Raw genomic sequence first — 17,710 nt, 5'->3', positions numbered from 1 at the left:
AGTCGGTCATGACTAGACCTAATGGTCAGGGGTCCCTTTACCTTTACCTTTATGGGATTGGTTATTCCAATCAATTTCCTCATTTCTATGACTGGGACAAAAACATGTGGCATGGAAAATACTACAGGGAAAAGTAAGGGAGAATATTGAAATCTGTTGAGTATTGTGAGATTTCTGGGATATCAAGTTGCTGTTTCCTAAACTGTTTTTACTTCTCTACAGGTATATTTGTTAGATAAAAATCGCCTGGAAGGCAATCATGGATTTCCTGAACTTTACTGAACAAAATTATACATTGGAACAAAATGACACATCAGAAAAACTACTTAAGAAAGTAACACCGAAGATTCTGGTTTCTCTTACACTTTCTGTGCTAGCAGTGATGACAACTATCATCAACTCTCTAGTGATGACTGCCATAATTGTGACCCGAAAGCTCCACCACCCTGCCAATTATTTAATTTGCTCCTTGGCAGTCACTGATTTTCTGGTTGCCATCCTAGTCATGCCCTTCAGCATCGTCTACATTGTCAAAGAGACCTGGATCATGGGCCAGGTGATGTGCGACCTTTGGCTCAGCGTTGACATTACCTGCTGCACCTGTTCCATCTTGCATCTCTCAGCCATCGCTTTGGATCGCTACCGAGCAATCACAGATGCTGTGGAGTATGCCAGGAAGCGAACCCCTAAGCGGGCAGGCATCATGATTGCCGTCATGTGGGTCATTTCTGTCTTCATTTCAATGCCGCCGTTGTTTTGGCGGCACCAGGCTGCCAGCAGAGATGACGAGTGCATCATTAAGCACGACCATATCGTTTTTACCATCTACTCCACGTTTGGAGCCTTTTATATCCCGCTGGCATTGATTCTGATCCTTTACTACAAAATATACAAGGCAGCTAAGACTTTTCACAGGAGGAGCGTGAGTCGTGTTCTCAAAGAGGAGGCGAATGGACAGGGTCTTCTGGAAGGAACTGAGAAAAGCTGCCAGCCAGCTTCCTCAGCATCATGCACAAAAGGGAAAGCATCTAACCGTTCAGGAGATTTGGACAGAATGCATATCTCCCTGCGAAGCCCCAATTCTGAGTCCAAGAATGAAAAGGGATGGAAGAGACAACGGATTTCTACCACGAGAGAGAGAAAGGCAGCAACTACCCTTGGCTTAATTTTGGGTGCCTTTGTGATCTGCTGGCTCCCCTTCTTTGTGAAGGAGGTGGTTGTCAATACCTGTGAAAGATGTCAGATTTCAGAAGAAATGAATAATTTTCTGACATGGTTGGGATATATTAATTCTCTTGTTAACCCCCTGATTTACACAATCTTTAATGAAGATTTCAAGAAGGCATTCCAGAAACTTATCCAATGCAAGACCTCTCTGTGAAAAGAAAAAGTACTCTGTGGCTGACTGGTTTTTTTTTGTGGGGGGAATGGATTCGCAGTTCTGCTCATGGTAGTAGAATTGTGCCACACTGTGTTGGAGATTTCATTAGAATCTAGAGGGTTCCAGTGGGCATCCAGAAAATTTCAGGGATATGGTAGGCTGCAAAAAGAGCTCCAGCACCGATAGGTGCCGTGACCACAGCAGTCCTAGAAGTCTAAGCCCAGCCCTGTAATCTCTCGTGTCTTCTCAGTATGAGAGAACCAAGCTGGATTTGGCAGATGTTAGGTGGAAATCTGGGCACACACACAGAGAGAGTGAAATCCAGGTCCACCAAACTTTTTCTGGAGTACATCTCTAATATTTACATATACATGATTTCTAATAACACTAGCTCTGTTCAAGGAAAGCATTGAAACACCTACATATTGACTATCTCTGTTTTGTATCATTACCATCTCACAGTGAATGTTGTCCACACACTAAGATGTAACCTTTGGTCATATTTATTGGAAAGAAGCTAACTACATGCATAGACCTATTCAGATAGGAACACTTAACTTTTACGTGAATTGATCATCACATTGTATACTTGGGGCTCATCCAAAAAGTAGCTTTGTGCGCTCCTGATTGCATGCTGTAACATGCAGCTGGGAGTACAGGAAGCATCCCAAGGAAAGGTCAGCGTCACTTGAAACTAAGATGATGCACAAGCGTTTTCCAATGTAATTACTCACTAATCTAGTGACTCCTTTGGATATTAAAAGCTGAAGCTGTTTTACAAAACAAATTCATCTTTCATCTATTAAAAATGAAAGGATTTAGCTTATAAAATACATAATGAAAATGGAAAACAGACTTTTTAATTCAGGGTTCGACCATTCCACTTCCATACGTGTCAGCAACTGAAGTGGAGCTTCTCTCATTAAGGAAGTGTGTTCTCTGAGTTATGTAAGAAACCATTCAGCCTGGATTATCTCAAATGGAAGTGATGTATTGAACCCAACTCATAACATGATTTCTTCCCTCTAAGGTACCACTGAACTTCCAAGACTTGTGTGGGTTGTTCCCCTTACCACAAGGACTCCAGGGACATGGTCATTTCACATCTTCTCCCTCTCCCAGGGTTGATTCTCATAATGAAGCCAAAACAGTGGCATGTTGTATCTTGGGGGTCTGGTGGGCTTTCAGTGTGTACCAAGGAGGTCAAATCAGTGCTGCACTACTCAGCTTGTCATAGTCTGACTGAAATATGACCTTGCGATGCCAGAGTATTACCATTATTCTTTAAATAATTATACTCTCCATTTCTTAACTGAGTCTGCCATCCTGCATATTTATTTAAAATAGCAACCAGACATTCCAGAAAGAAGCAAAACAGCAGATAAAGCAAGGGTACAGTGATAAATTCCCAAAAGTGTTAGCTAAAATTCAACAGAAAAGGAACCAACAAAATAATGATACGATGGACAGAGAGGGACTTGCCTCAAAGTAAAGAAAATAAGTAAGCATAGGATTCAACCACTAAATCTGAAAATATTAACAAAATACAACACAGTAATGGCACTCCCTAAGGCAGGCATTGAATTAAATAAACCATTAAGAATTCTGTTGGAATAAAAAGCTTCAAAAGGCATATAAAGGTCAGACTGTGACAAGTTTCTTCAAGGAAAAAACTTCATAAGCATTTACTGCAACTTTGACTGGAAGTTCACCACAACCCCCTAGAAACTACATCAACTCACATATGCATACAAAATGATCTGGCCCACAGAATTAATTGTCTAAAGCAGCTTTGAAAGATGGCAAGACTATCTTCAGATAGAACCCTTTGAATTCTTTCCCCAAGACATAAAATGCTTTGCAGAGCCTGTTTTCACAAACTAGAAGCAAAGGCCATTTGAGAACCTTCTAGTAAGGGCCAAAGTTGAGTGCTCTGCTCAATGAGAAGTTATTTCCGTTGTCTTGTTAGTCTGTGACATTTTCCTATTTGAGCTGAATTATCAATTATTTATTTCTTTATTTTTATTCATAAAACTTAACTGCCACGAACAGAGACTGAACCTTTGACGACTGCAGTCGGGGTATCACTCAAAGGACCCGGTGCACAAGCCCACAACACAAATCTTCATAAATGCATGGAGTGCTCTGGATAAATGCAATTGGCAGGTAGCTGAGGACCCACCAGGCCTACATTTTGCAGCACACCCATAAGTAAAAGGGTTAAAGAGGATTAGGGCAGGAGATCTGCAATCTTACATAGAAAATCTGGGGTTCAGCCCCATTGTCCAACCCATAAAAACACTCCTGATTGCAAGGCACTACACTCTTGTGCATCAGGTCTAACTGCTGCATTATTTTTGAGAAACTGCCAGGAAAGACACTCTGCATTTTTTAATAAGCTCCACAACAACCTTATTGAGCTGTTTTAAATTCCTCATGAGTTGGAGGAATAAGCAGTGGGGATCCTGCTGTACACATGTAGGGTACTGTGTGATTCAGAACCCTGGAAAATCAGGAAGAGCAATGGGGACAAGATAACACATTAGTTCTTGCTCTTCATCATCATGTGGGAGATTTAGGAATACAGTGGTACCTCAGGTTACATACGCTTCAGGTTAAAGACTCCGCTAACCCAGAAATAGTGCTTCAGGTTAAGAACTTTGCTTCAGGATGAGAACAGAAATCGGGCTCCGGCAGCACAGCAGCAGCAGGAGGCCCCATTAGCTAAAGTGGTGCTTCAGGTTAAGAACAGTTTCAGGTTAAGAACGGACCTCCGGAATGAATTAAGTACTTAACCTGAGGTACCACTGTACCTGAATAACCATTCTAGGTACATGCCAACCTGGAAAGTATGGATATCCCACACACCATTTCTCTCTCCTGCACACATCCATCTATGCTGCTTCATTCCTGGACAGGTATCATTGAGCCTACTGAGGTCTGGAGGCTTGTCCATGCTTACGTACCTTTTGCCCCGCGCTTTTCAGGCACAACTCTGTGATTTAAAGCTCTATGAGCACTCTTTTTGCACCCCAGTGCATTCCCTGTGAAAATCCACTCTTTAAAGCTGAAGACCAACCAATGTCCATTCAGGTTTTCAATGGATTGCTACTTGCTCCGATTTGGTGACAAAGAGCAGCTTTCCTCAGGGAAAGCTCCGGGGCAATAAAAGAGTGGTTGTACACGTAACTTTAAAGTGTGGATCTGTACTTGGAAAGCATAAGTGTAGATAAGTCCTGGGACTTACAATGACACTCTTTTACCAGTCCTTTAGGATGATCACCACCACCAACACACACTTAAGAAACATGGCAAGTGTTTGCAAATACAACTCCCCTTGCACTTCCATGTAGCATTGCAACCTGGGTCATGCTCTAACTTTGCAAGTTAAGCCATCTCCCATTAAAAAAAAAAAAGATGCTGTCTTTAGCTGCCTATCATTATGCAGTTCTGCATCTTACAACCAGCGGCATTGGTACCTGTTGAAGCAATGCCTACAAAAGACATAATGTAATGTGCCAGCTGTAAGATCTGATGGATGACACCAACATGCCGCACTACATTAATGTGACATTACTGTGGCCTGCTTGGCGTTTCACATGCCCAGAATATTCAGAGAAAGAAATCAAATACTGCAACCAAAGAAAAAACACTTCAAATTATACTCCCTGAATGGCTTCATTTAGATTTTTGTAAAATAATCACTCTTGGGGACATTCAGCATCACAGAGTCAGATTCTGCAAAAGCAACTCTTGAGTTTACAAACTCTTGTTTGTGTATAACTCATTAGAGTCTACCACCTGGGGAAAATATGTGATTCACTCACTGAGGCTTGACTGAGGTCATACTGGAGAGTAACACAACCAGGTAGAATGGGTCGCTTTCATGACCATCTTAGTTATCTACTCTCTTTTTCATGAAGTGTATTTCTGGGATCCATATATCATTTGATTTTGATTGTCCAGAGCAAAACTACGTTCAAACCATATTAGGGGAAAGCACTGCAATTTCATTGTATGTAAATATTTGTCCAGTGCAAAGTTAAGTCCAAACACTTTGCTAGAACTGCAGCAACTGCCTCTTCTGATGCAGCAGTTGCCGCCCTAGTTCCAATCTATTAAGGTACAAGTCAGGTGGGAGCGGATGGGATGGAATCGGCTGGCGCTTCACTAATTCCATACTCCAAATAGTGTCATAAATCTGCTTTTGCAAAAGGACAATAGCCACAGAAAAGGACCTCGGCGTAAACTGTCAACCGAAGGACTTCTTACATCTGTGCGGCACTATCCTTAAGCCACTTTGTCCAAATTGGATGTTCTGATGTGGGACTTGGAGCCGGGAGCTTCTTAACTTTCGAGTCACAGTGCTGACAATTGATTTATATGGTCCATTTCATAGTGGTTGCCGAGTGCAGAAGAATTATATTGCCATTATTTGTAAGACCTCACGGAGCAGAACAAAGGCAGGGGGGAGGTGTCGCTGTTAGGAAAGAAGTTATTGAAGCTATCACGTTTGCCTGCAATGTCTCCGGTTCGGGAAATGGATCAATATGTAGATAATAAAGAAGAAAATACCTGTTACATTGTGCAGTCGGTGCTTACATGCAATACTTGGCAAATATAGCAGTTGCTGCTGCAGCTAGGAGTCAAAGGTGGGCTCTTTCTACCCTTTAGGCTGGTTCCAACTGGAGCATTCAAGATACCAACAATTGCAGGATGTAGCTAAGTAGCTTTTTCAAATATCACCACTTCTAGGTCAGTATTTAGTCACCAATAATCTCATGCCACATGAGACTCTTTTACCACTTCCAATAACTGTATTGGGTCATGATATGCCATTATGGCTATGGGGGGCGGAGCCAGAAACCTAGGCAATGGTGATATGGTGTCTAAAGTCCTCCATCCTGGCTCATCCAGGGTTCAGCCAGCTAAGCTGAGGCCAGGATAAGTCCTGGAAAATGAATGTTCCAAGGGAGTGGTGGGACAGGGAGAGCCTTACCCCTATTCCAGTCCCTATTCAGCTCGGTGACATGACAAAAACTCTTTATTTTGAAAGGCTTGTTTTCCCTCTGTCAAGCTCAGGCCAGCTCAGCTGGTAGCCCCACTTCTGAATGGAATTTGGCATAGGGGTGGGTTACATTGGCGTAATGTGTCCCCAGTATAAATGATACTGGCTTCCTGGGTTGCTCTGTAAGTCTACAAATCTGCCAAGAGATTTTGCTATCATATCAATTCTAAGCATCAATTTCAAGTGTCCGCCCCCCATAGGAATATTCCAACTGGTGGAGATGAAGTAACTTCACCACCCCCCATGTGCCCCTTTGAGTCCTAATTGGTACCATGGTCCAAACATGGCCAGTTGGGACTGGTTTGGCTACATTCTTAAGTCTTCTCTTGAATGGGAATCATCCCAAAAATACCGCCAAGGAAAATATATCATTTACATTTCCAAGATCCAGGACTGGAAACAAAGGAAAGACTAATTTGCACTCAAAATAGGGGCATGCTTCCTTTGGGAAAATACTCTCTATATAAGAATTTCCCAGGGAAGATGGTCAGATGGATTCTTCATCCCTAGAGGATGACCATTTCCAGATTGGATATGTATTGCTCAATAACCAAAGGTTATAGCCTCGATTCCTATCACTTTGCTTGATTAAATGCTCAATAGAATAGGGCATCGGAAAATCTCAAAGTGTATGAAAAGAAACTGTCCTGAACTTTCTTACTTTTCATATATAACCATTTATGATCTCTTAACTCCAGGGCAGCTAGACAATGTCAGTGTTGCCCCCCTGTCTGCTTTGAAGATGCTCTTTCATTAGCCTTCATTGCCTAACAATCAATTGTACTTCTTTTTAGCTTTTTTCCATTTAGAATTCTGAAAAGCTTTTGTTCACCTTTTAGCATTAGTATGAAATACCTACAAAGAGCACATATATAAAGGTCAGAACTTTGGTGAAAGGAAGCAATTTAAAACAGAATCATCTTCTGCTCTTCTTTCTTCTGCCCTTTCTTACCCACAGGGTAGCTTCTAATTATGCTCACAAAGCCTCATGCCCTCTTCAACAAAGTTTATTTCACTAGAGCCTAGTGCACAACAAGTGCTTCCTGCGTCTCCATTTTGGGTCTAAGTCTTCATTTGTAAATATAGAAAGCCCCTATACAAGAATCCCCTTATGCTACCCCAAATCACAGACATTTACATTAAGTTCTAAAAGAAATGCAGACACCCCAAGAGAGGACATGTGTGAATGTGTGGCTTCTAGTGGAAACAAGCCCTAGTGGAAACTTCAATATTCATACCCAAACACAACTGAAATTTGCCCCAGCAGGTATGAAGGATGCGTATAAATAGACTATGTTGAATGTCTCTTTGAAAATGAAAAAGAGTTAGAAACTGAAAGTACAAGTGGGATTGACCTCAGTGTCAGAACAGTTTGGATTTATCAGGACGTTGCGACTGTCTAAAGAAGCAGATGTTAAGTGCCAGGGCTGCAACAAGACTGGGAAACAGGGAGAGTGGAGGGCAGATTTCCAGCCCTGCTGTTCAGGCTGCTTCCAGCTAATGGCAGAGTTCCACACATCATCTGAATCCCAGGGAAAGGAAGCACAACGTTCATCTTGCCTCAAATGCATAGATTCTGCAGCAGCCACACTGGCAAAACGGTCCACTTCACCAGGAAAGCAATGGCATCACATTCAGGTCTTATTTATATTTCTACAGGGCTGGAGTCCATAACATGTGGCCTGCAAACATGATTCCTGATGATTCATAAAAGATATATTGGTCGATTCTCCCTGGGATACAACAGAACCCGCTGAAAATTACTTATTAACGATCTCGGTTGGAATTGTGTCGTGTTATTTTTCTAGGCAGAAAGCATATGCAGTGTTTGCACAATTCCTGCTAGCAACATGGCCCATGTCTGTTAATCTATGCCCTGCAATTAATGGGGATAAGCTTGTGTCGCAAAAAGGCATCTATAAAACCCTAGCACTAAAACCTTTTACATTAGCAAGTATAGCGTAATGCAGGGGTTCCTAAACCGTGTTCTGCTTCATTCAGACCACAGTACGTCCGGAAGACAGTAGAGGGTACATCTATCACATTAAATAGTCATATTGATTTTTACTTGTATTTGTATTGCTTCTTTTGTTTTATTTTTATTGCATTTTATTAAATGACCTATGGTGTCCCTATGGGATTCATATTGTAATGCAGTCAAATACAATATATAAGAAATAAATGAAATAATAAAAAATGCAATGATGCAGCAGCTAGCACAGCACATTGCAATTGCCACCACAGTCAGAAAAATAATTAGGTGGTCTGCCAAGGCCCACTGGCATAATGTAAGAACAAAAGAAGAGCCTGCTGGATCAGGCCAATGGCCCATCTAGTCCAGCATCCTGTTCTCACAGTGGCCAAGCAGACTCATCAGCCACAGGTCTTGGTTTACTCCCTGCCTATGCGTCTGTCATTCGGCTCTGAATCTATAACTTCTGACTAATGCTGGCTCCATGATTTGAGGGCTATTGGGCAATACATCTTGTGTGGTTCTCACTACCAGCCTTCCTCTGGGCCCAATCCACACAGTTGCTCAGAAGGAGAGGTGAGCAGAGGCTGCTGCTCCTTGTCACTCACTTACTAAGGAAGGGCAGTGACAGCAAGGGGAGGAGCAACAGGGCCATGGGGCTTCCAGGGTTGGCAGTGGACCCCTTGCCTGGGCCTTGGCTGGTGCCTGACAGTGCCAACCCAGACAGCAGACATGCAGATGACCTCCTTCCCCCCAGGAATGGCTTCCTCGACTGCTAACCTCTTCCCTCATTCCCAGATTCTGCCTTGTTTCTGCTCTCTGATCTCATTCCATCTCTGGAGACATCTCTGGAGGCTATCTTGACATTAGGAAGCATGATGAGCCAGAAGCTGTGTGAAATGTTTCTTGACCAAGCCAGACAGAGCCATTAGGCAATCTGAAGTGAGCCAGAGCGGGCAATGTCTTCTTGACTCTTACTATAGTGATCAATCATCCACCTTCTTTTGACAAATATTGAGACACAGCTCCTTACTATTCAACTTGGTTTCTGTAATTATACCAAGTGTTGACCATTCAAGGCTGGAAAGGAGGGGAGGAACTGGCCTCTTTGATGCAGCTTTTTCAACCTCACTTATCATCTTTTAAACCAAGCCAATCAAAATGAAATTTTAACAGCTTGGGGTCATAGTAATGAATAGGCTCGCTTTGCGTTGGCACCATCTCAGAGCTTGTGGGCTCTCGACAATTTGAACTTGACAGTGGAACCCACAGCAAGCAGGCACCACTTTAGATACAATCATTTCATAGAACAATAGAATTGTAGAGCAGGAAGGGACTCTGAGGGCCATCTGGGAGACTGTACAATTTGAAAAGCATATAAGAGCAAAACAGATCAAACATGGAACAACTGCTAGGTAATAACATTGTCTCCAAGGTGTAAATACTCAGCTATCCAAAGGTGTCTTATCAAAGCAAGAAGGATCTCGTTCTCTCTCTCTCTCTCTCTCTCTCTCTCTCTCACACACACACACACACACACACACACACACTCCCAATTTCCCCACCATATAGTCAAGGTGCAATTGTAAAACTATTGAACTATAACAGCAAGGGAGGGATTTTATATTAGTTTCTTATTTGCAATTGAGCTCATCTTGACAGCTGACTTTTGAATTAGACGGATGAGCAAAACAATCCAATTTCAGAACATAAAAAGAGTCACAGACAGGTTGGAACCACAATATAAAGAAACAAGGATTTTTTCATGACGTCATTTGGGGTTCCATCCCATAGATTTTCAAAAGTTTAATGATCACACTAAACTGAGTATCCCAGGAGCAAGGGTGGATTATGACCAGCACGGTCCCGTTCAAAGTAATGTGTGTTTTAACTGGGCTAAGTAGAAATTAAGTACATCAGCAAGCTAGATCCAAGGGAAATGACTAACCAAATGTATCATCAACGGAGTATGTGCAGCAGGCTTCCCCAACCCAGTGCCCTCCATATGTGCCCATCATAAGAAAATAAGAAGAGCCTGTTAGATCAGACCAATGGCCCTCCAGCCAGTTTCCTGCTCTCACAATAGCCAACCAGGTGCCGGATCAGAAACCTGCAAGCATGATCTGAGCACAATAGCACTCTCCCCGCCTGTGGTTTCCCGTAACTAGTATTCAGAGGCATACTGCTTCTGACTGCAGAGCCTTGCCATTGTAGCAAGTAGTCCCTGATAGTCTGATCCTCCGTGAATCAGTCTGATCCTCTTTTAAAGCTGTCCATGTTGGTGGTCATCATCTCCTCCTTTGAGAGTTCCACAATAGAACTATGTGTTGTGCTAAGAGATGCTGTCTTTTGTCTGTCCTGAGACTCAGCCAGTGTGGCCAGAGGCCAGAGAAACATAAATTGTGGTCCAAAACTCAGAGAAGGTGCCTGCTTGTGGAAGGCTGATGAACACAGTGTGCTGCTCATTTAAACTCAGGATCCTCCTGAAAGATCCAAGGTTCCTTCTTCATTCTAAATGTCCTGGAAACGTTTTCATTCTTAAAAATTGGTCTAAAACTGAGGAGGCATAAATGGCAACCCCCATGTCCCTTTTCTCCTTCAGCGTTTCTGATACAAGCCAGTGTGGTGTAGTGGTTAAGAGCGGTAGTCTCATAATCTGGGTAACCGGGTTCGCGTCTCCGCTCCTCCACATGCAGCTGCTGGGTGACCTTGGACCAGTGACCAGTCATACTTCTCTGAAGTCTCTCAGCCCCACTCACCTCACAGAGTGTTTGTTGTGGGGGAGGAAGGGAAAGGAGAATGTTAGCCGCTTTGAGACTCCTGAAAGGGAGTGAAAGGCGGGATATCAAATCCAAACTCTTCTTTACTGAGATAAGGTGTGGCTGTAGCTGCCAGTGAATAAAGGGAATGAAGATTTGCTGCCAACTTAAGAAAACGCCAGTGTTTGTTTCCACTGATCCATATCCAAAAGATTGAGGGAAATGTCTCCAGCCACTAGATCAATGCAACAATAATAGCCAAATCGAACTGTGAGGTGAGCAGCCTCAAGAAAAATTGCAGAATGTCCGTCATAATTGGCTCCAGATTCTTCCGATTCATCCCCTCATTATCCAGCCATCTCAAGCTACAAGATCACTGTCCCCATTCAAAGCTTGGGTCTCCCAACAGCTTGCTATTTTATTTTTATTTTTAAAGGAATATCTCAAATATATTCTGTATTAGAATCGTAAGTTTATATTTTGGCCAATATCCTTAAAAATAGCTCCAAAACTTCAATTTTTGGGGATTTTGTGTGGGTTTTTTTAAAAAAAAACCCTCAAAAATCAACAACTTTTATGTCTGGATTTTCACTTTTTGAAATGTGGCAACCCTAAGAATCAGCAATGACAGGATCCCAAGAAATCTTTAAAGGCTGGGGGAGCAAGATTTGAGAGCAACACTCTTAGCTGAAGAGTGGGATGAAATATAGGAATACCATTCAAATCAGTTTCTGGACATTTATGTGAGAATCTCCTCAAGGTCATTCACCATGGGTCCTTGCATCCCCACCTTTGGAGCAAAATAGCCAACTCTGCTGACCCCATCTGTTGGAGAGGGTGTGGGAATTTGGGGAGCTGCTCCAGCCCCATGATCATTTCACTGCCCTTTTTCACACTTTTGCCAGCCCAACAAGATGTATGTTGAGATGCAGCTACCCAAACTGTACACAGTACTCCAACTGTGGTCACACCACAGATCTGTATAAAGACATTACAATATTGGCAGTTTTATTTTCTATCTTTTCCCCCAATGAGGCCCAATATCTTTTTCCAGCTCAGATGCCATCAGTGAATATGTGAAGTTAATATTGCTTTTAAAAAATATATATGCTCCAACTCACATAACTTTTCACAAATGTACATTAAGCTGCATTTGCCATTCTGTCGCCTTTTCAGTCAGTCTGGTGATCTCCTTCTGGGGCGCTTCACAATCCCTTCTGGGAGTTAGCGCCATAAATCATAGAATCACAGAATTGGAAGGGATCCTGAGGATCATCTAGTCCAACCTGCTGCAATGCAGAAATATGCAGCTACCCTATATGGGGATCGAACCTGCAATCTTGGCACTATCAGCACCATGCTCCAGCCAACTGGTATCATCTATATCTCACATCTCTCCATTGTGAGAACTGACCAGTTTATTCCTGCTTTTTCCTTTCTACTTACCAGTCCAGAAAAGGGCATATCCTCATCCCCTGACTGCTGCGTGCCTAAGAATGACCTTGGAGCCCTGTAGTTCAGGTACCAGCCCCAATTCAGTAGCAAGCCCTGAAGTATTTCATGGTGTGTTCTGATCCCTCCATTGATTCTCACTCCAGGTCCTTCCACCCTTAGCATCTATTCCAATGCTCCCTTTCCTCTTGGCCACTCTGTTAAGGCACTATGGCTAGCAGCAACAACAGAAACTATGCCTCATTCTAAGTTACAGCTGCTCACTTTTCGGAAAAACTTTTCAAGCCAAGTTCGCTTTGCTTTTGGCATTTTCTTGCCTGGAGATAAAGTGGCTGAAATCCACTCCCCCACCCCACAAATACTGCATATGAAAGGAATAAAATGCAACCCCCCTTTTTTGCACTTCACTGCATATAAATAGAGTAACACTTCCCCAAACCATCCCTTCCATTTACTCAGCTCCTTGCTCTTGCTGTTTCCACCCACTGCAAAGATACACACAATAGATGAAGCAGGAAAACTGGTTAAAATAGAAACAGGCGTCATTTATTCCGTATAATCAGCCAGAAGAAAACCGACAGGGATGGGGGAGGTGAGCATAGGACTGGAGAGGACACGAGAATATGGTATAAGATACAGCCTCGGAACTGTAGGTCTTGGGTAGGCAAACTAAGGCCCGGGGGCCGGATCCAGCCCAATCGCCTTCTAAATCCGGCCCGCAGATGGTCTGGGAATCAGCGTGTTTTTACATGAGTAGAATGTGCCAGACTAGGCTCTCCCATATTGGAGAAGGCTCTGCAGACCCAGGCAGACTCAACGTTTCCCCAGTATGGAGTGTCTCTTGAGTCTGCACATGTATCTGGAGTCTTGTGCAATATTTGGAGACTTCTGGGTGGGCCCTCAGTTACGTCAGGCAAGTGGGGTTGAGTGAGCATGAACCCTGGGGCAGGACTCAGACCTTAATCTCTGGTTGACAGTTCAGTGGATGGATGCTGCCTCTAGGGTTCAAGTGTGGAGAGACCATTTCCTCTCCCAGCCTGTTCCTCCAGATACTAGACTCTTTAGGTTCTTTGTGACTAACCCTTCCTTGTCCTGCTATGGTGATGCATTTGTTAGTTTTCGCATAATGAAGACCTTTCTCCTGAAGTGTGACTCAGCCATTTTATGGAATATTAATTGTACAACTGTAAGAATGGTTTTGTTGTTTTTAAAGCCTATTTTTTGTGTTTTACATATTACTATACACTACTTTAAGAGCCTCTGGCCGTGAAGCGGTTTTTACCTCCATAAAACAAACAAGTAAATAAGCAGAATCAAATCATTTTGGTGCCAAGCGTTTTGGTACCCTGCTGAAATATTATGAAGGTGGTGCTGTTTTAAGCACAAAGAATCGCCTATATATTAGAGGAGTTGCTCTATTGCTCTGTAGCAGTAGCAGCATAAAAACTACAGGGACACTTTAGGACTGAAAAGCAGCAACAATAGGCAGGTGGGTTAAATCATCCCCCCAATGCTCAGATGATGTGCAGTATTCATCCTCTAGCAACCCAGAAATATTTGGGGTTTCTGTTGTCAATTCGGCCTTTGTTAGCATGCTTCCTGATTCAATACACGTACACTCAGAGTGAATTGCCATTGTGTTCAGTTGGCTTTAGGTAAGTATTCATGGGACCGCAGCCTTTGTTTATCCTCGTGTGTATATTTGCATCGTAAGTCACTGTTGAAGGGTAGGCTGTTGTCACCGAACACTTGCCAAAAACTGAGGCAGACTCTCCCCGCCTCTCCATTAGCAGCCTCGTGTGTGCAATCTACACATCCATTGTTCCCCGGTTCCCTGCTAACAAAGACTCTGGCCAGAAATCCAATGGTAACTGCCAGCTGAAGCAACGGGCAGTCACCTATGGCTGGTAATGCTGAGTTATGCGCTTAGAGCATCCCAGAGGTTAGTCAGTCTCTACAGGTCTTAAGCTTGCTGAGAGAGAAGCCTGGTCCCGTTCCCAGGCCAGCAGTTCCCCCTAGTGGCTAATCAGAACATGCATTCCTTCTTGAACCAAAATGATCACAATTGACAGGCCTTTGCTCCCAAGAAGCTAAAGTACTTTTTTAGTTTGTTAAGGGTTTCTGGGAGTTGTCACTTTTTGAGGAGAAAGCTGCAGTGCTCAGAATCCTTTGCAGGAAAGAATGTGCTTCAAACATGCTTTCAAGGTAAAGGGGAAAGGGAAAGGACTCCTGGATGGTTGAGTCCAGTCAAAGGGGACTCTGGGGTTGCGGCGCTCATTTTGCTTTCAGGCCGAGGGAGCCAGCGTTTGTCTACAGACAGCTTTCCGGGTCATGTGGCCAGCATGACTAAACCGCTTCTGGCACAACGGAACACCGTGACAAAAGCCAGAGCGCATAGAAACACTGTTTCTCTTCCCGTCACAGCGGTACCGATTTATCTACTTGCATTGGTGTGCTTTCGAACTGCTAGGTTGGCAGGAGCTGGGACAGAGCAACGGGAGCTCACCCTGTCTCACAGATTCGAACCACCGACCTTCCGATCAGCAAGTCCAAGAGGCTCAGTGGTTTAGACCACAGCGCCACCTGCTCCCTTTTTAAAGGTATAGATTGTGTGTATGCAGCCTGTATTTTTAGTCATTGGTGGTCTCCCCTAACAGGAATGCTCCCACTCAAAACTCTGACCAACTTTAGCCAGGAGTCTTGTGGTAGTGTGAAGACAAATAAGGAGAAAAGGGTGGTGATGATCCCTGATGTAGCCTATAAGACAGAACTGTTTGCTGTTGCAGCTGTAAAATTAGAAGCCTCATGAATTACTTCTTCATTTACTTGCAGTTTGTCTTATTTGGACTTGCCTCTTATTATCGCTGAAATGAATTTGTTTGTTCATCTTTTGGAGATTGTCTAGATATGCAGTATTGTTTGGGGATGATCAACCACTTTAAACAAACCAATAAAAGTAACGGAACCAAACTGAAATCCTGGAGAGCTGCTGAGCTAAATGGACCAATAGTTTGACTCATTTTAGGCAGTTTTCAAAGCTGGTGCGAAATAACTAAAGAGCAGCAACCAGATGATTTAAGAGAAGGGCAATATGCAATGGCAGGAAGTCTTCTGTGTGACTGTTAACTAAACACTGGTTTCTCTATAGAGCCGTGAGAGTGATCTCTACAATTGATTCGCTTTACCCTTTGTATTGGGGAGCTTATTTTAACTGCTCTGATTCATTGTTCCCGAGATATTTTTAAAACAGTGCACATTTGTTATATCCTGAAAAGGGGGTGTTCGGCCTTTGTGAAAGCAAAATGAGAGGCCAAGGGCTCAATAAAGCCAATGTAGCACAGCTGTGTTTAATAACGTATATTTCACCACAGGGATGACTAAACACAAGAAACGTTGTTTGTCTTCAGCCAAAAACACTCAATACGAACAGTCCAGTTTTCAGAAACTGCTTCCGCCTTCCTTGGATTTTAGTTTTATTAATTCACCATTTGCTTTGTCAGTTTGGCTGATTTAGGAAAGGCCTTATGTCTAATATTGTTCAGTTGGGATGTATACAAAAAAAATGATTTCATTGGATTAATTATCTTTATGTCCTAGAAAGTGAAAACTTGGGGGGAATTTCACACATTATTCTAGAAAACCAGGAGCATTCCAGTCACAAACCACATTATTATTTTTATTATTATCATCATCATCATTATCAATTCTATACTGCCCTTCATCCAAGGGTGGTTTATATTATAAAAACATGGAAATGCATATCATAATAACAAGCAAAACAATATCCCACATCACAGTTAAAAAGGCCATAGATTGTTTACATAGGCAAAGGCCTGGGAGAAGAGGAATGTTTTAGCCTGGTGCCTAAAAAATTAGCATTCCTGTTAGCATTCCTGAGGAGCGTATTCCACAACCTGGGAGCCACCACAGAAAAGACCCATGCTTGTGTTGCCAACCTCCAGAGCTTTCATGGAGGGGGCACACGAAGAAGGGCCTCAGGTGATGACTGCAGGGTGTGGGTGGGTTCGTAGGGGGAGAGGTGCTCCTTGAGGTACTGCCAACTTGAGCTGTGTAAGGCTTTATAGGTTGAAAACAGCACTTTGAATTGGGCCCAGAGGCTAATTTGCAGCCAGTGCAGTCAGGCCAGGATTTGTGTTTTAAATTCAAATCATTCTGCACCAGCTGAAGTTTCTGGACCATTTTCAGAAGGAGCCCCACGTATAATGTGTTGCAGTCATGTAACCTAGAGGCAGTGACACAGTTAGCTGCTCGGGTGCCCAGTGCGGCGCGCGGCATCCTGCAGCCGGGGGCAGGGCGAGCCGGCCATGGGGGTCAGGGCAAGCCAAGGCAGGGCGCGCTGCATGGAGCCTCTCCGCAGCCTCCCCCTCAGCTGTAGGGCGGCTGAGGCAGTGGGCAGACACAAGGCCCACGCTGCTTGAAAAAGCACAGAAGAGCTTGCAGGCAGTCCGTCTGCCGCCTCCCCCTCAGGAGAGACGCATGGCTCAGGCACGTTGCAGGCCCCGTGTGGCACTGGCACGTGTGGCACCCAGTGCCCCTGCCTCACCTAGCTACCAGTGGCATAGGGAGGGGGTGTGTGGTGAGTGCAGGAGTTACTTCCCCCCCCCCAAAAAAAAGTGTCGTGAGCCCAATTTTTATTTATTTATTTTAAAAACACATATTTTTGCCATTTTGTCACCCCCCTCAGAGATGACACCCGGGGCAGACTGCACCCACCACACACCCCTTCCTATGCCTCTGCCTAGAGGCTACCAGAACACAGACCGCAGAAGTTAGGCTATCCCTGTCCAGAAAGGGGCAGAGCTGAACCACCAGCCAAAGCTGTTCGTTCCATGTGAAGTGGGCCACGATATAATGTAACAGATTTTCTGCCAAACATAACACTCGGAGGGAGGGATGGATATGAGCAATCTGTTTGTGCTACAAACCTTTACTCCGGAAATATCACAAGATACTTGCAGAAGTAAAGTAAGGTCAAGACCAGGTCAATCTACCTGGTTTACCTACCCAATGGCAAATAGAATGTTGCATTGTATTCCACCAACATTTCTCCTCCTACC

The 17,710-nt window shown here is 43.6% G+C and overlaps 1 protein-coding gene across 1 annotated transcript in view; it reads left to right on the top strand.

The window, feature by feature from the left end:
* Window positions 1-5,933, top strand: part of HTR1F (5-hydroxytryptamine receptor 1F) — a 98,159-nt gene extending 92,226 nt beyond the window's left edge. Inside the window, exon 3 of the mRNA XM_028726898.2 lies at window positions 223-5,933. Within this exon, the coding sequence (XP_028582731.2) occupies window positions 260-1,381 (1,122 nt within the window). The 5' untranslated portion in view covers window positions 223-259 and the 3' untranslated portion in view covers window positions 1,382-5,933. The remainder of the gene's footprint in view (window positions 1-222) is intronic.
* The last annotated feature ends 11,777 nt before the right edge of the window (window positions 5,934-17,710 follow it).

The sequence above is a fragment of the Podarcis muralis genome, chromosome 4 (assembly GCF_964188315.1).
Source record: "Podarcis muralis chromosome 4, rPodMur119.hap1.1, whole genome shotgun sequence".
Taxonomy (NCBI): domain Eukaryota; kingdom Metazoa; phylum Chordata; class Lepidosauria; order Squamata; family Lacertidae; genus Podarcis; species Podarcis muralis.
The sequence above is the reverse complement of the archived record's forward strand: the minus strand, read 5'-3'. Positions and strand labels throughout refer to the sequence as shown.